A 23,617-nucleotide genomic window follows, 5' to 3' on the forward strand; every position below is an offset into this window, starting at 1 on the left:
TAAGGTTGTAAGTTTGATCCCCAGTCAGGGCCCATACAAGAATAAACCAAAGAATGCATAAATATGTGGAAGAGCAAATCAGTGTTTCTCTCTCTCCCTTCCTCTCTCTCTCAAAAGTCAATAAATAAAAATTAAGAAGAAATTACCAAACCCCTTTCCCTTGAAGAAATTATAATACCCTTTTAACTAGTAGTCCCCATGTGATTTGAGTGTTGCAAATTTCTTTGAAGTTTATATCGGGGACGGAATGAAGGTGAAAAATGTAAAATAGTCAAACATTTTTTTACACTTAAAATAATTATTTTTATTGTACTGGCACAAATACACATAACATGGCATGATTTACATTATGCCGGTAATTCATGGTACCATGACTGCATTTATAGTTGTTTCCTCTTAGCACCACTAGGGGGCTCTGCTGGAAGACTTTTTATAATTTATTTTTAGCCCATTTTAGGGAAAAGTTTCCAGATGATTTAGAATTCTGAACTCTTGAAACTTGACAGAGATCATATAATCCAGCTTTCTTATTTTGCAGATGAGGAAACCAAGGCTGGGCAAGAGAGCTGGCAAGGAGGAGAGCTGGAATAAAAAATCTCTTAGTTCCTGTATTAGGAATTTATAAAATTTTTTTGCCATGTGCATCCACTGAATGATTCACTCCCTGTGGCTATTTGATTTTTTGCTGCTGCAATGTTAGTAATTTTTGCCAACACAGTGTATTTGTGATATTTTACTAACAGGATACTCTACTGAATGAAGTACAATGAAACAAACTTCTAAATAACCTTTACTACTTATTCCAAATGTTCTATTCAAAGTACCTCTCTCAGCACCAATACTTCCCGTAAACCCTAGCAACCACTTTCACGTTGCCTTTCAAACTTACTTTCCACGTAAACATTTTACTCTAATCTTTACTCATTTATTCATTCAGCATTTATTGAGAACCTGCTTGCTCCAGATACTGTTGGAGGCCCTAGGCTTACAGAAATAAAGCTGCCCTTCTCCCTCAAGAAGCATCTATCACTTATTTTTCACTTTCACGTGCCTTAGGTCAGAGGTTCTCAGACTGTTCCTTGAACCAAAAGCGGAAGCAGCAGCATCTGGGAATTTATTGTAAATGCAAATTAGACCCATCCCCCACTCTAGGGATGGGGCCTAGCGTTCTGGTTTTTTTGTTTTGTTTTGTTTTGTTTTAAAGTCTCAATCAATTCCGATGTTCACTGAAGTTTAAAAACTATGGTTTTGGTTCCACAGCGCGGTATTATCTAAGTAGGTCAAAGATCAACATCCGGCTTCTAACCTCACCTCAGGCATCTCCATGGAGTTCCCGCCTCCAATACACCTGATGGGACCCGACAATGAGCAAACACACGCTTCAATGACTTGTAGTACCTAGCAGGAATGTAACGATAGTAGCACTGTAATGGCTGCAGAACGAAACGGACCGCGGTGGATTTTCTGGGCCTATACCAGCAGAGAATGGGCCGGACTGAGCCCTGGGACAGTGTTTTCATCCACTAAAGACAGACAAGCATATTGAGCCCGTGGGTTTGGGGTCTGGCCGAGCCAGGGCGGCGCTCCAAGCCGAGTGGGCCGTGCGAACCCGTCAGGTTCGACTCCAGCCTTCGTCAGAGGCTAGAGGCTGGAAGCGCTGACCACACCACCGCGTTACGAACCAGGGAGGAGGAGCAAGACTACGGAGGGGGCCCGCGCAGGGCTCGCCAGCGCGGAAGCCGCACCCTCCAGGCCCCAGACGCCGGCAGGGCGGAGCCACGCGGCCGCAGCTCCCGCGGAGACGCGCGGCGCGGCGCGGCGCGAGGAAAGCGGCTGAGGCGTATGGGGCTACAACGGGAGCGGCTGCGCCGCCCGGCCTGGTCAGCGCCGTACGCATGCGCGGACCTGGCGCCATTTTGGTGGCCGGGCACGGAGGTGATTCCATACTGAAGAGAGCGCGGCGGCCGGGGTGGCAGTGGCAGTGTTCGTGTGCTCGGGTGTGAATCGCCGAGGGAGGAGGCGGTGGAGGAGGAGGTGGCGGCGGCGACGGTGGTCGTAGCGGTGGCGGAGGAGGCGGGTACGAATCAGCTGCGGGCGGAGACATGGCCAACATCGCGGTGCAGCGAATCAAGCGGGAGTTCAAGGAGGTGCTGAAGAGCGAGGAGGTCAGAAATGAACTCCGGGACGTCCCCCACCTCAGCCCAGGGCGGGAGGGCCCTGCCAGCGGCGACTTCCCATTTCCTGGGTAACCCCCAGGTGGCCCTGCTCGCGGCCGCCCTTCTGCCTGAGAGGGAGCAGCAGCCCCCCTCCCGCCGCCCTGCCTCCCCTCCTCTCTCTCCTTCCCTCCTCTCCCTCCTCTCCCTCCTCTCCCTCCCCTGCCTCCCCTGCCCTCCTTCTCCTCCCCTCCCCTCCCAGGGCCCTGGGATGGACGGTCTCGTGGGCGGGCGGTGTGGCGAGGAGTACGGTTTGAGGGGCTGATGGAGAGGGGGCACTTGGCGGCGGGGTGGGAGCTGCGGAGAGGACCCCGAGGCAGTGGCAGCAGCTGGGAGTGTGGCTGTAGGGTGGAGGGAGCAGGCCCAGCCTTCTGAGAAAACCCGGGAAGAGGGTTGGGGGAAGGGGAAAGGTAACTGGATCCGGAGAGCCGCGGTGCTCCAAGGCCCCCACTTTTCAGGGTATTCTGGGTTATAGCCTGTCTGGCCTCCGCTGGCCTGTCCTTAGGGCAGGAGCTGGGGGAGTTCTACGGTATTGATGAAAGGACGAGGATGGTCAGAGTTACTCCCTCTTAGTTGGGTGTTGGGAGAGAAGGGGCGGACAGTATGATAGTAATGAGGTACTATCTTACTTGAGTGGGGGATAAGGACATTTTCACATGAGATAGGATATTAATTCCATTCTAGACCATTATCTCATTTCCATTTGTCCCCCACAATTCCTAGGCCTCTTTTCTGTTGACACCTAAAGCTTCTGACTGGGTAAAAGCAAGTTGTTTAGTGTGTTTAAAGGCATTTAAATATTTTTAACTAGGAAAAAAATAATAGAATGTATGAGAAGCTTATTTCAAAATACTACAAGTTACACATCAGAGAGCCTCTCCTAAGACAATGCCTCTGTGACTGGGTTGTGCCATGAAACTTCATTATGATGTGTCCTTCATAGTAGTTGATTCTTGCTTTTGAAAAGCAACCGTATTAAAAACATGGGATTTCACCAGATTAACACATTATTATATATCCCCCCCTTTTTTGAGTAGTTATATCATAACATACCTTGAATTGATTAAAAACTTTTTTTTTGTCTCAAGCTGCTCTTGGGTCCTGCAGAATTTAGATACTCTAGTGTTGGCCACATTTATTTATATTAAGATACCAAACTCAAACCATGCAAGTATCAGTATAATTTTTTCAAACTTAAATCAAGAATACCAGGTTGTTTTTCCTCATTGGATTTAAAATGGAAAGATTAAAAAGCAGTATTGAAATGGTTATTTTCAAGATGTCACATACCATCATTGAATGGGTCATTGCTGTTTGTATTTTTCTCTTACGCTGATACTTTAATAATCTCAGTGATTTGTGAAGTTAAGCATTCTAAGTATGTGATGAGTAATTTAAATAGTATATCTGATAGCACTTCAGCTTTATTTGTGCCACTGAATATATAGTGGGTGGTTGTGTATGTTTCCAATTAGACATGGAGAAAATAGTCCTTTAAAATTATTTTAAAATGACATAGTAGCAGATTTATTGAATGTAATAGTATAAAATAATGATTGGTTTTATAGAGCATGTGTATGAACTCTGACCTCTGTATTTGTTCAAGTGCCAAAATTTTGAATGGAAGGATGACTTTGTATTTTTGTGGTACAGTGCAGAAATAGACATAAATGTCTATAGTGATATGCAGTGAAACAATGACTTTATTTTTTTATTTAATAAGAAAATATATGTCAAGATAGTTGACATATATATTCATAATGAAACATTGCAGCTAATATTTTTGCCAACAGCCCCAAAGATTTCTTCTATAATAATGTTGTACAAGCCTGAAACTTAATATAAAACTTATAGTGCTTTATTTTCTGTTACTTAAAAGTAATAATTGGGGCTCATAGTTCATATGGTCTCTTTGTTTTATGTAAGGTGATTTTTCACCAGGATAGTCTTCAAGTCAGATAATTTAATTTTGGGATATAATCAATAAATAGTTTTATTTGCAGCAATATTTTATTTTATCTTTATTTTTATAGGGCCAGTTTTATAAGTGAATTATTTTGAACTATTTGAAGGACTTGTAGTACAGTCTGTATGTTTTCTTTTTAAGTGTGCAAATGCAGAATCTTGAATGGCTGGTCAAGAAATCAAGGTTTTCATTATGTTACTTATGTACATGTCCATTTTACAAAAGTTTAAATTTTATATGCTTGTTTTTGCTAAGAATACTGGTTGATACAGGATTTTGTTTTGGCCTTTTAAGTACCTTTGTAAAGGCTGCTAATGTTTGCTGGATTCTGGCCATAAGAAGTTATAAGTGACCATTCTAGGAATGTGAAATATAACCTTCTAGATAAAGCAAATGCAGAATATTGCAGAGAAGGACCCCATTTGTATGGGGTGGGAGGGATGTGTATTTGTATAGGGAAAGGATTAATGAGGAAATGATAAGATTGGTGACTTCTGTGTAGGGTTCTTGGGTGTCTCGGGCAGCATACATCAGAAGATCCCTTTTGAATCAAGTTATGTGAACTTGTTACTCAAAATAAATAAAATAGTAAATAAAGGCACCCATCTAGGTAATTTTTCCTTGAGACTTTTGGGAAAGTAATCCTTTATCTGTCAGATACTAATTTTTAAATCTGAGTGAGAATTTTAACTAATGTTTCAAAGTTGCTGGGAATGGAAAATTGCTTTAAAGTACATTCTATAGTTATTTTGTGAGTCAAATTACATAAATGAATTGTTGATTGTGAGGATATAATAAAAACTATAATCTGTATCCATAGGTTATTTACTACAGTTATTGTTAACTACTATTTGTAGAGTGGCTCTCAGTGCCATTTATTGTACATTTTTGCCAATTCTCAAGAACAGGTCTTTGAGTTAGATTTCCTATTTTTTAGATGTGAAAATTGAGATTCAGAGAAGTTAAATAAGCTTTGGAATTTGGATATAGGTCTGCTTGTGTTTATGTTGTACCAACCACACTGTCATGACTTGCTGAGGATAAAGTCATCCTTTTAATTATTTAAAAATAATTGATCCTTGTTTGTATTATAGTTAAAGGATTTAAACACACCTAATTTAATTGTTAAACTTTATTTATTTATTTATTTTTTGTGACAGAGACAGATAGGGACAGACAGACCAGAAGGGAGAGAGATGAGAATCATCAATTCTTTGTTGTGGCACCTTAATTTCTCATTGATTGCTTTCTCATATGTGCCTTGATCAGGGGCTATACAGCAGACCGAGTAACCACTTGCTCAAGCCAGTGAGCCTTGCTTAAACCGGATGAGCCTGCGCTCAAGCTGGCGACCTCGAGGTTTCGAACCTGGGTCCTCTGCGTCCCATTCCGAGGCTCTATCCACCTCGCCACCTCCTGCTTGGGCTGATTGTTAAACATTAAAATAAGTGTTAACTCTAAATAACTTAAATGCTTTATTTGCATTTTAGTGTGGAAGTATTTCAAAATTTGAAACTCAGTGAACTAAAATGCCCTCAAACCAGTGTATATATTCTAGCTTGTTCTTGTGCTTTATGGTACCTATAGTTTTTTCATATTAAAAAAACAACTTACTGATTTTAGAGAGAGACAGACAGATAGAAACATCAGTCTCTTTCTGACAGGATCAAACCTGCAATCTTTGTGTATCAGGACGATGTTCTGACCAACTGAGCTATCTAGCCAGGGCTAGTTTTTTTTAGATTGTAGCTATATGTGGCTAACATTTTCTAGGATTCTCATAGGGAATATTTAAAGCCATGACATTAACAAATTGGTTTCATGAATACTTTTAAGTTTTCCTTATTTACTTAAATGGATTTTTGAATCTATTACCTTTTAATATATATGTACTATGTTTGATCTAGCTTGATACAGATTTTTTTTTTTTTTCTTTTTTTTTTTTTTACAGAGAGAGAGTCAGAGAGAGGGATAGACAGACAGGAACGGAGAGAGATGAGAAGCATCAATCATTAGTTTTTCGTTGCGACACCTTAGTTCAGGGGTCCCCAAACTTTTTTTTTTTCCTGAAGTTGGAAACGGGGAGGCAGTCAGACAGACTCCCACATGTGCCGACTGGGATCCACCCGGCATGCCCACCAGGGGGTGATGCTCAGCCCATCTGGGGCGTTGCTCTCTAGCAACCAGAGCCATTCTAGCGCCTGAGGCAGAGGCCAAAGAGCCATCCTCAGCACCCGGGCCAACTTTGCTCCATTGGAGCCTTGGCCGTGGGAGGGGAAGAGAGAGACAGAGAGGAAGGAGAGGGGGAGAGATGGAAAAGCAGATGGGTGCTTCTCCTGTGTGCCCTGGCCGGGAATCGAACCCGACTCTCTACCACTGAGCCAACTGGTCCCCAAACTTTTTACACAGGGGGCCAGTTCACTGTCCCTCAGACCGTTGGCAGGCCGGACTATAAAAAAAACTTATGAACAAATATGTGCACACTGCACATATCTTATTTTAAAGTAAAAAAACAAAATGGGAACAAATACAATATTTAAAATAAAGAACAAGTAAATTTAAATCAATAAACTGACCAGTATTTCAATGAGAACTATGCTCCTCTCACTGACCTCCAGTGAAAGAAGTGCCCCTTCTGGAAGTGCAGGGGGGGCGGGCGGATAAATGGCCTCAGGGGGTCGCATGTGGCCTATGGGAGCCGTAGTTCGGGGACCCCTGCCTTAGTTGTTCACTGATTGCTTTCTCATATGTGCCCTAACCGTGGGGCTATAACAGACCGAGTAACCCGTTGCTCGAGCCAGCCACCTTGGGTCCAAGCTGGTGAGCTTTTTGCTCAAACCAGATGAGCCTGTGCTCAAGCTGGTGACCTCGGGGTCTCAAACCTGGGTCCTCCGCATCCCAGTCTGACGCTCTATCCACTGCGCCATTGCCTGGTCAGGCGATATAGATTATTCTAGATAATAGCACAGCAAACTCTCATCCCCCTAACATCCCTACCTTTTTTTCCTGCCAGTTATATCAATTAAAAATATCTTTAGACATTGCAAAATAATGAGAGCCACTGCTATAGACAAAACTCTTTAGAAAAACATTTAGGTCTATTAACTCTGTAAGATGTATAGTATAATTTATCTAAAATGTAAATGAACAAACAGTTAAGGCAAAAAATTATATTGCATGGCTACTACTAGCTTTGAACTTTGTTTTTTTTAACACTTTGTTCTCCCTTTATAAATTAATGGTTATCTTTTTCTTTTATACTTTTCTTTTTGATTTAAAGAAAAAGGTGAAATTTCCTAGTTAAAAACCAGTGTAACCAGTATTTGCAGTTTTTGAGTAGAAAAGTGATTTGTTTTTAGTAACTTATTTATTTAGAAATTAAACTTAATGGGGTGACATTGGTCAATACGGTTACATAGGTTTCAGGTAAACATCTCTTTAGCTGTTGAACTGTTGATTGCGTAGTGTGCCCATACCCAGAGTCAGTCATTTTCTGGCATAGTGTGCCCATACCCAGAGTCAGTCATTTTCTGGCGTAGTGTGCCCATACCCAAAGTCAGTCATTTTCTGGCGTAGTGTGCCCATACCCAAAGTCAGTCATTTTCTGGCGTAGTGTGCCCATACCCAAAGTCAGTCATTTTCTGGCGCTGTATATTTGTCCTTTACTCCCCTCCTCCCATCCCTCTTCCTGAAGCGAAGTGATAACCACTTCACTTCTGTCTATGTCCATAAGTCTCAGTTTTATATTCCACCTATGTTGTGAAATCATGTAGTTCTTAGCTTTTTCTGATTTACTTATTTAATTTAGCATAATGTTCTCAAAATTCATCCATGTTGTTGTGAATGACAATAGACCATCGTTTCCTTTTTTTTTTTTTAACAGAGACATAGAGTCAGAGAGGGGGATAGATAGGGACAGACAGGAACGGAGAGAGATGAGAAGCATCAATCATTAGTTTTTTGTTGCAATACTTTAGTTCATTGATTGCTTTCTCATATGTGCCTTGACAATGGGGCTATAGCATACCGAGTAACCCCTTGCTCAAGCCAGCAACCTTGGGTCCAAACTGGTGATCTTTGCTCAAACCAGATGAGCCCGCACTCAAGCTGGCGACCTAGGGGTCTTGAACCTGGGTCCTCTGCATCCCAGTCCAACACTCTATCCACTGCGCCACCGCCTGGTCAGGCTAGACCATCTTTTCTATTATTTATTTATTTATTTATTTATTTTCTTTTTCATTTTTCTGAAGCCGGAAACAGGGAGAGACAGTCAGACAGACTCCTGCATGCGCCCGACCGGGATCCACCCGGCACGCCCACTAGGGGCGACGCTCTGCCCACCAGGGGGCGATGCTCTGCCCATCCTGGGCGTCGCCATGTTGCGACCAGAGCCACTCTAGCTCCTGAGGCAGAGGCCACAGAGCCATCCCCAGCGCCCGGGCCATCTTTGCTCCAATGGAGCCTTGGCTGCGGGAGGGGAAGAGAGAGACAGAGAGGAAAGCGCGGTGGAGGGGTGGAGAAGCAAATGGGTGCTTCTCCCGTGTGCCCTGGCCGGGAATCGAACCCAGGTCCTCCGCACGCTAGGCCGATGCTCTACCGCTGAGCCAACCGGCCAGGGCTAGACCATCTTTTCTTATGGCTGAGTAGGATTCCATTTTACTATTTTTTTTTAAATTTTATTTATTCATTTTTAGAGTGGAGAGAGAGAGAGAGGGAGAGAGAGAAACAGAGAGAGAGAAGGGGGGAGGAGCTAGAAGCATCAACTTCCATATGTGCCTTGACCAGGCAAGCCCAGGGTTTCGAACAGGCGACCTCAGTATTTCCAGGTCGACGCTTTAGCCCCTGCGCCACTACAGGTCAGGCCGGATTCCATTTTATATATGTACCACATCTTCTTTATCCAGTCATCTACTGAGGGATACTTTGGTTATTTCCATGTCTTGGCCACTGAATAATGCTGCAGTGAACATGGTTAGTAACTTATTTAAGTAGTGTGCCTTTTAGCGTTCTGTGTGTGGGTTGAACAAGGGAAGCTTATAGATTGGGTAAAAAGTTAAAAATTAAAAGCTTGTCAAAGTAATACTGATGGGGGTACATTCTTGTTTTACTTTGCTATTATAAAGACTTTTATTTGTGTCCATCAGGCAAAAATTAGATTCATCTAGGGCCCCTAGTATGTCACCTCTCTCTAATGAACATATATTATTTTTTTCCAGTGAATGTTGTCAGCAGCTATTGGGCATATTGACTACAACCCCCCAAAACTTACCGGATTGGAGATAGGAAGTTCTGAGGGTATGTGTATGTAGAGAGGTTCTTGAACTAAGTTTTAAAGGAAAGTTAAGATTGACCTCGGCCCTGGCCGGTTGGCTCAGCAGTAGAGCATTGGCCCAGCATGTGGAAGTCCCGGATTTGATTCCCAGCCAGGGCACATCTGTTTCTGCACCCTTCCCCCTCTTTTTCCTCTCTGTCTCTCTCTTCCCCTTGGAGCAAAGTTGACCCAGGTGCTGAGGATGGTTCCATGGCTTCCTCCTCAGGTGCTAGAATGGCTCCGGTTGCAATGGAACAACACCCCAGATGGGCAGGGCATGGCCTAGTGAGCATGCCTTGTGTATCCTGGTCAGGTGCATGTGGGAGTATGTTTCTCTGCCTCCCTGCTTCTCACTTCAGAAAAATACAAAAAAAAAAAAAAAAAAAAAAGATTGAACTCAAATTTCAGAAGTCCCAAAAGAATTACAGTAATACTGTAATTTATAAGTAAATGGTTGCTTCTGTAGGTATCTAAATTGGAACTAGGGAGCAGAGATTATTGACAAAATTAGGCAAGGAACACAATTACATATTTAGAACAGAAAAGTTGCCCAAGTCTAGTGTATACAAACATAGTTGTGAAGTTAGAGCACCTTTCTAAGTGTTTTCACAGTTATCTTTGGGGAAAAAAAAATCACCTTTTCATATCAAAAAAGGATGTACATAAAATAAAGTGTGATTAGCACTCAAATAAAGAAAGTCTTTTTTTTTTTTTTGTATTTTTCCGAAGCTAGAAACGGGGAGAGACAGACAGACTCCCGCATGCGCCCGACCGGGATCCACCCGGCACACCCACCAGGGACGACGCTCTGCCCACTAGGGGGCGATGCTCTGCCCCTCCGGGGCGTCGCTCTGCCTCGACCAGCGCCACTCTAGCGCCTGGGGCAGAGGCCAAGGAGCCATCCCCAGCGCCCGGGCCAACTTTGCTCCAATGGAGCCTCGGCTGCGGGAGGGGAAGAGAGACAGAGAGGAAGGAGAGGGGGAGGGGTGGAGAAGCAGATGGGCGCTTCTCCTGTGTGCCCTGGCCGGGAATCGAACCCGGGACTTCCGCACGCCAGGCTGACGCTCTACCACTGAGCCAACCGGCCAGGGCCTAAAGAAACAGTCTTACCAGCACAATAGGACCCCCACCCCCTCCAGTCACTTTCCTGATTTCTGATAGCACAGATAAGCTTTGAGTTTGAGTTGAAGAATAGATCTGAGTGTGTACTATATGATTGTTTTAATTTTGAAGGTTTTTTAAAGCTACCTTTCAAAATCTTTGTCCAAAATATATTACTACTGTCTTAGAAAACGTGTTAAAACTTATTATTAGAATTGCAAGAGTGCTTAGATCTACGCAAAACTCCTCATCTGTTTTTTTTTTTAAGTATGATTTATTTTTCTGCCTGACCAGGCTGTGGCGCAGTGGATAGAGCATTGGACTGGGATGCGGAAGACCCAGGTTCGAGACCCTGAGGTCGCCAGCTTGAGCGTGGGCTCATCTGGTTTGAGCAAGGCTCACCAGCTTGGACCTAAGGTCGCTGGCTCGAGCAAGGGGTTACTCGGTCTGCTGTAGCCCCCCGGGGGTCAAGGTACATATGAGAAAGCAATCAATGAACAACTAAGGTGTTGCAATGAAAAACTAATGATTATGCTTCTCATCTCTCTCTGTTCCCGTCTGTCCCTAACTGTCCCTCTCTATGACTCTCTCTGTTTCTGTAAAAAAAAAAAAGTGTGATTTAGGCCCTGGCCGGTTGGCTCAGCGGTAGAGCGTCGGCCTGGCATGCAGGGGTCCCAGGTTCGATTCCCGGCCAGGGCACATAGGAGAAGCGCCCATTTGCTTCTCCACCCTCCCCTCCTTCCTCTCTGTCTCTCTCTTCCCCTCCCGCAGCCAAGGCTCCATTGGAGCAAAGATGGCCTGGGCATTGGGGATGGCTCCTTGGCCTCTGCCCCAGGCGCTAGAGTGGCTCTGGTCGCAGCAGAGCAACGCCCCGGAGGGGCAGAGCATCGCCCCCTGGTGGGCAGAGCGTCGCCCCTGGTGGGCGTGCCAGGTGGATCCTGGTCGGGCGCATGCGGGAGTCTGTCTGACTGTCTCTCCCCGTTTCCAGCTTCAGAAAAATACCAAAAAAAAAAAAAAAAAAAAAGTGTGATTTATTTTTTTTGTGACAGCCAGCCAGAGAGAGGGACAGATAGAGACAGACAGGAAGGGAGAGAGATGAGAAGCATCAATTCTTCTTTGTAGCTCCTTAGTCTCCTTAGTTGTTCATTGATTGCTTTCTCATATGTGCCTTGACCGGGTGGCTATAGCAAAGCAAGTGACCCCTTGCTTAAGCCAGTGACCTTTGGACTCAAGCCTGTGACCATGGGGTCATGTCTATGATCCCATGCTCCAGCCAGCGACCCCGCACTCAAGCTGATGAGTCCAAGCTCATGCTGGCGACTTTGTGGTTTCGAACCTGGGTCCTCTGCATCCCAGTGCAACGCTCTGTCCACTGTGCCACCGCCTGGCCAGGCTTTTCTTTTTTTTTTTTAAAGATTTTATCCATTGATTTTTAGAAAGAGAAGGAGAGAGAGGGAGAGGATGATGATGGGGGTGGAGCGAGGAGCCTCAATTCAAAGTTGCTTCTTATTTGTGCCTTGATTGGGCAAGCCTGGGGTTTTGAACCAGCGACCTCAGTGTACCAGGTTAAGGCTTTATCCACTGTGCCACCACAGATCAGGCACTCCTCATCTATTACGATTAGGAAACTGAGGTCTGGAGAGATTGATTGTTGCTATATTTGGTTAATGTTGAACCCAGGCATATCAATCCACTCCAATCATTATAATTGTTGCTTTATAGATTATCCTTTTCATAAATAGTACTATAAAAGCTGAATGCCAATAACACTTTAAATAGAACAAGTGATAGTTTAATATTGAATTTTGTGTATAAGTGTATTTTGCTTTTCTCCCATGGCGTGAGAACTTAAATTTGCCAAAAGGCAAAGATATTTTGCTTCTTAAACTTAATACAGTAAATTCAGCTTAGTGATAAAGATTGTGGGCTTTGGAATTTGAGTCCTGGCTTCTCTACTTATACCTGTGGCACTAACTCTGTATCTCACTTTTCTTCTCTGTTAAAATGTAGGAAGATTAAGAGAGTCTTTACAGTGCATACAGAGCAGCAATACCTGGGACACATTAGACATTCAGTAAATGGATTATCAGTTAAGATGTCAGAATTAAGTATTCTGTTTTATTCTTACTGTTTCCTTCATTGGTTTAGTGATAGCCTCAGTGAATTTGCTTCAAGAAAAGGCTTAACATGTGGGGCTTTAGCGTTTCTTTGTCATTGTGTGAAAACAACCTGCGAGGTTAGTGTCCAAGGAGAATAGAAAAGAATTAATATGGGCCTTGTTCTCCAGGTGTTGGTTAATCTTTAGAAGATAGTTAGAAATTGGAGAATATGTGTTAAAATGTGATCTAAGTGACAAGTAAATTATTTGGAAGTCTTTAGGATAATATAAGAATTAGAGCAGGGGTCCCCAAACTACAGCCCGGGCTGCATGCGGCCCCCTGAGGCCATTTATCCGCCCCCGCCACACTTCCGGAAGGGGCACCTCTTCCATTGGTGGTCAGTGAGAGGAGCACAGGATGCATCCTGGAGTACTGTATGTGGCAGTGCCACAAAGCGCAGCGTCGCTCACGTACAGTACTACTTCCAGTGATGCGGGATGCATGTGTCACGGCTTGGGAAGCGCGTCATATCACTTGTTACGGCTAGCAGTGACAAATATGGAACCGGACATTGACCATCTCATTAGCCAAAAGCAGGCCCATAGTTCCCATTGAAATAACTGGTCAGTTTGTTGATTTAAATTTACTTGTTCTTTATTTTAAATACTGTATTTGTTCCTGTTTTGTTTTTTTACTTTAAAATAAGATGTGCACTGTGCATAGGGATTTGTTCATAGTTTTTTTTATAGTCTGGCCCTCCAACGGTCTGAGGGACAGTGAACTGGCCCCCTGTGTAAAAAGTTTGGGGACCCCTGAATTAGAGGATTGTTTTGGATTTCTTGACATGGCTCTGATCAGCAGAAACTGAATCAAGAAGTTGAGATTCTAATCCTGTAGTGTGCAAAGTAATCTTGAATCCTTTTGTAAAATTCCTATTTTAAAATTTGGTCTTGGAAAGTATAAAGTAGCAGTGACATCCATCTGAAGACAGTACATTCACAGTGTTGTTCTCTTATGTACTTCTGAGAAGGTAAGAGAACTTCATTTAAAACCTGTGTCATTTTTTCTCCCCTTAATTCTTTGATTTTACTGCAAATTTAGTATATATGCAGCCAAAGCAAGCACCTTTTACTGAAAATTTAAAGTAGCTATAGATGAATGCTTGCTTTCTGCTATTTTACAGATATGGCAGCCTATGAGGTTGATGTTACTGTTTTACAGATTAGAAAAATTGCAGCTCTGAAGAAATTAAGTAACTTTCTCAGTATCCAGTAACTTGTTGGTGGAACAGGGGTTTAAAATAACGTTTGACTCTGAAACATTTACTGATTATGGTGGAAAGAATCATGTACAATCATATCTACTTGCTTCCTGCCCATTAGTTTTACCAGAGGATTACAGACAGAGTGACCCCTGGTGAGCCTAGCTCAAACCAGATCAAGCTGGCGACCTTGGGATGTTTGTATTTTTCTGAAGTGAGAAGTAGGGAGGCAGAGAGACAGACTCCTGCATGCACCTGACCAGGTTCCAACTGGCCTGCGCACCAGGGGACGATACTCTGCCCATCTGGGACCTTGCTCCCTTGTAGTCTGAGTCATTCTAGCACCTGAGGTGGAGGCCATGGAGCCATCCTCAGTGCCTGGGACAACTTTGTTCCAATGGAGCCTTGACTGTGGGAGGGGAAGAGAGAGAGAGAGAGAAAGGAGAGGGGGAAGGGTAGAGAAGCAGATGGTCACTTTTCCTGTGTGCTCTGGCCAGGAACTGAACCCAAGACTTTCACACGCCAGGCTGACACTCTACTGTTGAGCCAACTGGCCATGGCGACCTTGGGGTTTTGAGCCTGGGTCCTCTGCGTCCCAGTCTGACACTCTTTCTACATTGCGCCACTGCCTAGTCGGGCTAAAGATGGTTTTAAAAATTATGAAATACACTTAGAAGTTAATATATGAGCATCTTTATACCCATGGTCCAGACTTAACAGATCATAAATAACCCTCATTCAAAATGGATTAAGCCCTCCTCTCCCAAAATACACCATGCAGATGAAACTCGTGTAACCTTTTCCCTATTCCATGCTTCCTTCTTAGAAGTACCAACCCTATGCTGAAGTTGGCATATATCCATCCTATTCATATTTTGTTTTTATTATTGATAAAACAGTAGTTTTGAGTGTAAAAAGACTTTTAAAAAACTTTTTAGCCCTGGCCGGTTGGCTCAGCGGTAGAGCGTCGGCCTGGCATGCGGGGGACCCGGGTTCGATTCCCGGCCAGGGCACATAGGAGAAGCGCCCATTTGCTTCTCCACCCCACCCCCCTCCTTCCTCTCTGTCTCTCTCTTCCCCTCCCGCAGCCAAGGCTCCATTGGAGCAAAGATGGCCCGGGCGCTGGGGATGGCTCCTTGGCCTCTGCCCCAGGCGCTAGAGTGGCTCTGGTCGCAGCAGAGCGACGCCCCGGAGGGGCAGAGCATCGCCCCCTGGTGGGCGTGCCGGGTGGATCCCGGTCGGGCGCATGCGGGAGTCTGTCTGACTGTCTCTCCCCGTTTCTAGCTTCAATTAAAAAAAAAAAAAAAATTAAAAACAAAAACAAAAAAAAACTTTTTAGTCCCTGGCTGCCTAACAGTTAGTTGGAGCGATGTCCTGACATGCTGATGTTGCAGGTTTGATCTCCAATCAGGGCATATCCAGGGCTCAACCAGTGATGGCTTGAATAGGTGGAGGGGTGGGTTGATGTTTCTCTGTCTTGGTCCCTTCCTCTCTTTCTAAAAGATCAATATATATTAAAAAAATACTTTAAAGTTTTTTATAAACACTTTTCATGAGGGATTATATTCTACATTTCCTGAAATGTTTCTTCTCAGCCTTGTATTTTTGAGATTTTTTTTTTGGTGACAGTGCACATTACTCTAGTTCTTCAATTTGAATTATATAGTATTCTGTGGCACAGTTGTTTTTTTTATTCTATAGATGGTGTGTAGTTACAACTTTTAGCTATTATTAAAAAAAGACACCGGCCCTGGGCATCGGCTCCAGATGGGGGTTGCTGGGTGGATCCCAGTCAGGGAGCATGTGGGAGTCTGTCTTCCCTCCTCTCACATGGAAAAAGAAGAAAAGGGGGAGAAAAGATATCTTAACATTATTATAAATGTTTTATTGGGCACATAAAACTTTTTCTAGAAAGCAAAATTGCAGCATCTGAGTATTTTCATCTGCATGACTAGGTATTGCTTCATTGTTCTCCCAATGAGTATATAAATTTACACTCCCTCTAGCAGTGCATAATAGTTCTAATGATCTAAGATTTAGATTTTTGTCAGTCTGATGGATATGAAATGTTAGCTTATTTTAACTTTCATTTCTAGTCTATAGAGATATTAAGCGTATTTTTGTGTATTGGCTATTAAACTTTTCTTTGCAAATTTAGTGTTTGCATTCCTTACTCATTTAAAAATAATTAGATGGTGTGTATTTTTCTTACTGATCTGTAGGAAGTCTTTATGTATATAATTTTGACTACTTCCATGTGGCTTAATTTTTAACTTTGACCTATCTTCTTTTTTAAACTAGTAAAATACATGTAACAAAATTTACCATCTTATATATTTATTTTATTTTATTTTTTTTACAGGGACAGAGAGAGAGTCAGAGAGAAGGATAGATAGGGACAGACAGACAGGAATGGAGAGAGATGAGAAGCATCAATCATCAGTTTTTCATTGCGACACCTTAAGTTGTTCATTGATTGCTTTCTCATATGTGCCTTGACCGCGGGCCTTCAGCAGACCGAGTAACACCTTGCTGGAGCCAGCAACCTTGGGTCCAAGCTGGTGAGCTTTTTTGCTCAAGCCAGATGAGCCCGCGCTCAAGCTGGCGACCTCGGGGTCTCGAACCTGGGTCCTCTGCATCCCAGTCCGATGCTCTATCCTCTGTGCCACCGCCTGGTCATGCTTCTTCTTCTTCTTCTCCTTCTTCTTCTTCTCCTCCTTCTTCTTCTCCTCCTTCTTCTCCTCCTCCTCCTCCTCCTCCTCCTCCTCTTCCTCCTCCTCCTCCTTCCTCCTCCTTCCTCCTCCTTCCTCCTCCTTTCTCCTCCTTCTTCCTTCTTCTTCCTTCTTCTTCAGGGAGAGCACAGGAGAGAGATAAGAACATCTGTTCCTGTACATGCCCTGACTAGGTATTGAAATGGAAACCTCTGCGCTTCAGGATGATGCTCCAGCCAACCGAGGTGCCCAACCAGGGCAGCATTTCCATTTCCTTCTCTGAACTTCTTTTGGTTGCTCTGATACTGCTTTTCTGTTTTCCTTCAACCTGCTCCTACCCTTTGTGTTACTGATTTCATCACCCCTCCTCCATTTATATCCTGAGCCTTTGTTTTCTCCTTTGTATTGCAGATCGACTATTTATATTACAATATTTTGCTTACTCACAATTAAATTTCTCTGCCTTTTGTCTCTCCCAACCTCTATTCCACCCTCCTAGTTTGGTGCCACTGGATTTAATTTTTAATTCTTTTTAAGTGAGAGGAAGGGAGATAGACTCCCACGTGCACCCCAGCTGGGATCCACCCAGCAATGAGTACCTAGCTATTTTTAGCACCCAAGGCTGCTGCGATTGATTAGCCTGATTAGCGGAGCTACCCTCTGTGCCTGGGGCGGTGCTAGAACTAATGGAGCCACTGGCTGCAGGAAGGGTAGAGATGCAGATAATTGCTTCTCTTGTGTGCCCTGACAAGAATCAAACCTGGGAATGTCCATATGACAGGCCAATGCTCTATTCACTGAGCCACCGGCCAGGGCCAATTTTTTATTTTTAATTGATCAATTTTAGAGCAGCAAAGGAGAGAGAGAGAGAGAGAGAGAAGCATTCATTTATTGTTCCACTTAGTTGTACACTCATTGTTCGCTTGCCCTGTGTACCCTGACCAGTGCTTGAACCCATAATCTTGGTGTTTGGGGACAATGCTCAGCTAATTTGCAAGGGCCTAATTTTAAAGATATGACCACATCATTTTCCTTTAGGTTCTCTACTGTCTTGCGCAGTTAAAACATACTGTTGCTTTAGCCTACCTTTCATGACCTGTTTCCAATCAAGTCTCAAAGCATTTAATGCCTCTGCATACCTCAAACCCTAACTCTTCCTCAAACCTTTAGTTATACTAAATTGCTTGCTATTTAGTTGTTCTGGAGTAAGCCCCCTATCTCCTTTCTTTGACTTTTTAAATTAACCAATCCTAAAATGGCACACCTCATAAGCCTTCGACCCACATTTTAACTCTGGTCTCCAGTATCATGTTGTCAGAATTTTATTAGAGCAGATACTATATATCTCTCTACTCCTGATAGATAATTGAGCTCCTTGAGGATTTTTTTTTTTCTTTTCCCTGAAGTGAGAAGCAGGGAGGCAGAGAGACAGACTCCCGCATGCGCCTGACTGGGATCCACCCAGCACGCCCACTGGGGGGTGATGCTCTGCCCATCTGGGGCGTTGCTCCTTGAGGATTCTTTTTTTCTTTTTAACTTTTATTATTATTATTATTTTTTTTTTTTTTTTACAGAGACAGAGCGAGAGTCAGAGAGAGGGATAGATAGGGACAGACAGGAACGGAGAGAGATGAGAAGCATCAATCATTAGATTTTCGTTGAGACACCTTAGTTGTTCATTGATTGCTTTCTCATATGTGCCTTGACCGTGGGGCTACAGCAGACTGAATGACCCCTTGCTCGAGCCAGCAACCTTGGGTCCAAGCTGGTGAGCTTTGCTCAAACCAGATGTGCCCGTGCTCAAGCTGGTGACCTCAGGGTCTTGAAGCTGGGTCCTCCGCATCCCAGTCCAACGTTCTATCCACTGCGCCACCGCCCGGTCAGGCTCCTTGAGGATTCTTAATTCATCTTTTTCTCTTTAGCATCTTGCATGGTACCTGAATTGTAGGCTTAGTAGCATTTACGGTATGCCAAAAATTTTTTTTGATAAGTATCTTAATTTTTTTGGAGCTGCTACTGAAAGTGCTCTTTGCATAGGTTTAGAGCAGGCCTATGTTACTCTGTTAATTATTTTCAGTCTTTGTGTAATTACAGATTTTCCTAGTAATTATAAATGCAGGGCTAGTATATGTAGACTTTTCTCTCAGATAACTGTGGGTTCATTACTTGTAAGTTTCTTTTTTTCATGTGATCCATCCTGTTTGGGATTGGCATACTCAGTTGTGGATTGTCTAATACTGTTGCTTTTCAGCAGTGATGAAACATTTTGTACTTCATTTTTCTTACTCTGTAGTAGTTCCTTCATTTTTTTTAAGAAAAAATTTTCAGCCTGACCAGGCGGTGGTGCAGTGGATAGAGTGTTGGACTGGGATGCCGAGGACCCAGGTTCGAGACCCCGAGGTCACCAGTTTGAGCGCAGGCTCATCTGGTTTGAGCAAAAAGCTCACCAGCTTGGACCCAAGGTCGCCGGCTTGAGCAAGGGGTCACTTGGTCTCCTGAAGGCCCATGGTCAAGGCACATATGAGAAAGCAATCAATGAACAACTAAGGTATCGCAACGAAAAACTGATGATTGATACTTCTCATCTCTCTGTTTCTGTCTGTCTGTCCCTGTCTGTTCCTCTCTCTGACTCACTCTCTGTCCCTGTAAAAAAAAAAATTCAAATGATTATTTTACTGATTTTAGAGAGAGAGAAAGGGAGAGAGGCGGAGACAGGAACATCTGTTCCTGTATGTATCCCAACCAGGGATTGAACCAACAACTTCTGTGCTTCTAGAGGACACTCTAACCAACTAAGCTATCTGGCCAAGGCCTTTTTTTAAAAAAAAAAAAAGATTTTATTTATTGATTTATAGGGGTGGGGAAGAGAGAAAGAGAGGGAGCCAGAATATTCATATATGCCTTGACCAGGGGTTTAGAACCAGTGACTTCAGTGTTCTAAATTAATACTCTATCCACTGTGCCACCACAGGTCAGGCAGTAGTTCTTCATTTTAAAAAATAGATAGCCTGACTAGGTGGTTGCACAGTGGATAGAGCAATGGCCTGGGATGCTGAGGACCCAGATTCAAAATCCTGAGGTTGCCTGCCAGCTTGAGCACTGGCTTATCCTGCTTGCGTGTGAGATGGCCAGCTTGAATGTGGGATCATAGACATGACCTGTGGTTGCTGGCTTGAAGCCCAAGGTTGCTGGCTTGAGCAAGGGGTCGTTGGCTCAGCTGGAGCCCTTCCCTTCCCAAGACATGAGAAAGCAATCATTGAACAACTATAGTTCTGCAACTATGAGTTGATGCTTCTTATCTCTCCCTTCTTGTGTGTCTGTCCCAGTCTGTCTCTTTCACACACACACACACAGACACACATTGTGGTTTTGCATTTGTCTATTGGGTGTTTGGATGAGAATTTAGTTGGTTATATATGTCAGACTTTTTATATCTATGGGCTTGGTCATACTGTAATTATATCCTTACTTGTGTTTACTTAGATGCTTTATCTCCATCTGCTCATAGGAACTGTGAATGTGAGTCATTAAGGGCGGAGACCTATTTTACTGATACTTAATTTTCCATTGCTTAGCATGTTGCCTGGTAAGTCAGAAGCATTTGTTTTCCTGAATGAGTTAAGGATTTTCTTAAGCCTAGGAGCTCATCTTCAACCACTATGAAAGTAATACCTTTTTTTTTTTTAATTTTTTTTTTTTTTCCTGAAGCTGGAAATGGGGAGAGACAGTCAGACAGACTCCCACATGCGCCCGACCGGGATCCACCCGGCACGCCCACCAGGGGCGATGCTCTGCCCCTCCGGGGCGTCGAAAGTAATACCTTTTATCTTGCTTCTAGTACTAGGAAGAAGAGTGGACTATGTTTATAAAGGTGGCCTCCAGGTGAAGTTGGGTTTCTATTCTAAATTTATTTTTATTTTTATCATTTGTTTATTTTTTTAGCACGCGAAAGACACAGAGAGACAGACAGGAAGGTAGAGAGATGAGGAGCATCAACTCATAGTTGTGGCACTTTAGTTGTTCATTGATTGCTTCTCATACATGCCTTGACGGAGGGGAGGGGGGCTCTAGCCAAGCTAATAACCCCTTGCTTTAACCAGTGACCTTGGGCTTCAAGCCAGCAACCTTTGGGCTCAAGTAGATGACCATGGGATCACATCAATGATCCCATACTCAAGCCGGTGACTTTGCACTCAAGCCGGATGAGCCTGTGCTCAAGCGGCCACCTCAGGGTTTTGAACCTGGGTCCTCAGTATCCCAGGCTGACACTCTATTCACTGCACCACCACCTGGTCAAGCTATTATTGCCAGTTTTATTTACCAAATTAATTTGTGTTCCCCTAGGAAATGCTCAGTTATTTGTGACAATGTAAGTATTTGAGGAACTGTCTTTTTATTTTACTTTTTAATTTTTAAAAATTTATTTATTTTTATTATTCATTTTAGAGAGGAGGGGGGAGAGAGAGAGAAAGAGAGAGAGAGAGAGAGAGAGAGAGAGAAGGGGGAGGAGCAGGAAGCATCAACTCCCATATGTGCCTTGACCAGGCAAGCCAGGATTTTGAACCGGCAACCTCAATGTTTCCAGGTTGATGCTTTATTCACTGCGCCACCGCAGGTCAGGCGAGGAACTGTCTTTTTAAATTTGTTTAGCGTACCCGCAAGCTTTTGTTGAATATGTTGCCAGCAACCTCTGGGCTCAAGACAGCACCCTGTCTCAAGCTGGTGAGCCTGTATTCAAGCCGAATGAGCCCGTGCTGAAGCCACTGACCTTGGGGTTTTGAACCTAGGACTTCCCAGGTGTATGTTCTCTCCATTGCACTATCACTGGTCAGGCCATAGTAATTTTTTTTTTAAGTTACAGGGTTAGAGTAAGTCTTATGGTTAGGGTTAGAGTTGAATTTAGTTTTATTTACAGTTAGGGTGGAGGTTAACTATAGGGTTAAGGTTTAGGATGTTTTTTTTTAATTATTTATTTATTTTTTACAGAGACAGTGAGTCAGAGAGAGGGATAGACCAGATGAGCCCACGCTCAAGCTGGCGACCTCAGGGTCTCGAACCTGGGTCCTCGGCATTCCAGTCCGGCGCTCTATCCACTGCACCACCACCTGGTCAGGCAAGGTTTAGGGTTTTGAAAAGATTTATATACAATGTTATGGGTAGGGTTTGGGCAGGGAATAGGATAAGGATAGGATTGAGGTTAGGTATGGGGTTAGGGTTAAGGTGATAGTTTTGTGATGGTCAGGTATAAGTTTAAGGTGAGGGTTAGAGTTAGGTTTGAAGTTAGGTATAGGGTTAGGGTTTAAGTTAGTGATAAAGATTAGGTTAGATTTTGAATTAAGATTAGGAGTAGTTTTTTTTTTTTGTTAAATTTTTTTTTTGTTTGTTTTGTATTTTTCTGAAGTTGGAAATGGGGAGGCAGTCAGACAGACTCCCGCATGCGCCTGAGCGGGATCCACCCGGCATCACCCACCAGGGGGCCATACTCTGCCCATCTAGGGCGTCCTCTGTTGCAACCAGAGCCATTCTAGCACCTGAGGCAGAGGCCACAGAGCCATCCTCAGCGCCCGGGCCAACTCTGCTCCAATGGAGCCTTGGTTGTGGGAGAGGAAGAGAGAGACAGAGAGGAAGGAGAGGGGGAGGGGTGGAGAAGCAGATGGGCACTTCTCCTGTGTGTCCTGGCCGGGAATCGAACCTGGGACTCCTGCACGCCAGGCCGATGCTCTAACACTGAGCCAACCGGCCAGGGCCAGGAATAGTTTTTTATTTTTATTTTTTAGGTGAGAGGAGGGAAGATAGTGAGGTTGACTCTCGCATGCACCCTGAGTGAGACCCACCCAGCAACCCTGTTTGGGACTGACCCTCGAATACTGAGCTATTTTTAGCACTTGAGGCTGATGTGCTCCATTGGAGCTATCCTCAGCGCCCAGGGCCACACTCCAACTGGTCAAGCCACTGACTGTGGGAGGGGAAGAGGAAGAGAGGAGGGGTGAGAAGCAGTCAGTCACTTCTCCTGTGTTCCCTGACTGGAAATCGAACCTGGGACATCCAAATGCTGGGCCGATGCTCTATCCACTGAGCCACTGGCCAGGGCCTGTTAGTTTTTTTCAATTATAGCTGACATTCAATATTATATTAGTTTCATGTGTACAGCACAGGGGTTACACATTTATATGACCTAACTGCAGTGGTCTATTTGTTTTGTTGATGGATTTTTTTTTTTTAGTATACAAAAAATTGTTAGTTTGATATAGTCCTATTTATTTTTTCTTTTGTTTCCTTTACCTGAGGAGACATCCAAAAAATACTACTAAGAGCAATTTCAAAGAATATACTACCTAAGTTTTATTTTGGAAGTTTTATGGTTTAGGGGCTTATATTTAAGTCTGATCTATTTTGAGTTTATTTTTATATATGGTCTAAGAATGTGGTGAGGTTTCATATTTGGTGTGTATCTGTCCAAATTTCCCAACACCAGTTACTGAATAGACTGACTTTACCCCATTGTAGATTCTTGCCTTTTTTGTCATAGATTAATTGACCAATAGGCATGGGTTGGTTGCTGGTTGGTGAAATAGATTGGCCCCTTTCAAGATAAACAGTGAAGATGGTCTGGCTCCCCTCATAAAGAGGAAGTGACGTCTAAAATGCAGTTACATAGTTGGCTTAAACGTACGAATATGTGTGGGATGTACAGAAGGAAAACTTCTTTAAGCCTTCTTGGCTTCAACTGAGGTAGGCTCCTTGACATAAATAACTCTTTCCTTGACAATTTCCATTTATAGCAGTTAAAATTATTATTAATACAGTTAGATTGATGTCTGCCATATTTTTTTATGGTGTTCTGTTTGTTGCCTTTATTGTTTCTCTTTTTTGTCTTCCATTCTTTTTCTGCCTTGTTTTAATTGAACATTTTATATGATTCCATTTTTCCTCTCTCAGCATATTAATTGTGCTT

The 23,617-nt window shown here is 43.5% G+C and overlaps 1 protein-coding gene across 4 annotated transcripts in view; it reads left to right on the plus strand.

Annotated features, from left to right (window-relative positions):
• Nucleotides 1–1,780: 1,780 nt before the first annotated feature.
• UBE2K (ubiquitin conjugating enzyme E2 K) overlaps nt 1,781–23,617 on the plus strand; it is a 72,038-nt gene continuing 50,201 nt past the window's right edge. Inside the window, exon 1 of one of the 4 annotated variants that reach the window (XM_066386179.1) lies at nt 1,781–2,165. In XM_066386179.1, coding sequence (XP_066242276.1) covers nt 2,103–2,165 — 63 coding nt within the window. In that variant the 5' untranslated portion in view covers nt 1,781–2,102. The remainder of the gene's footprint in view (nt 2,166–23,617) is intronic. The other 3 variants (XM_066386180.1, XM_066386181.1, XM_066386178.1) reach the window with 3 other exon arrangements.

Source organism: Saccopteryx leptura, chromosome 5 (assembly GCF_036850995.1).
Source record: "Saccopteryx leptura isolate mSacLep1 chromosome 5, mSacLep1_pri_phased_curated, whole genome shotgun sequence".
Lineage (NCBI taxonomy): Eukaryota > Metazoa > Chordata > Mammalia > Chiroptera > Emballonuridae > Saccopteryx > Saccopteryx leptura.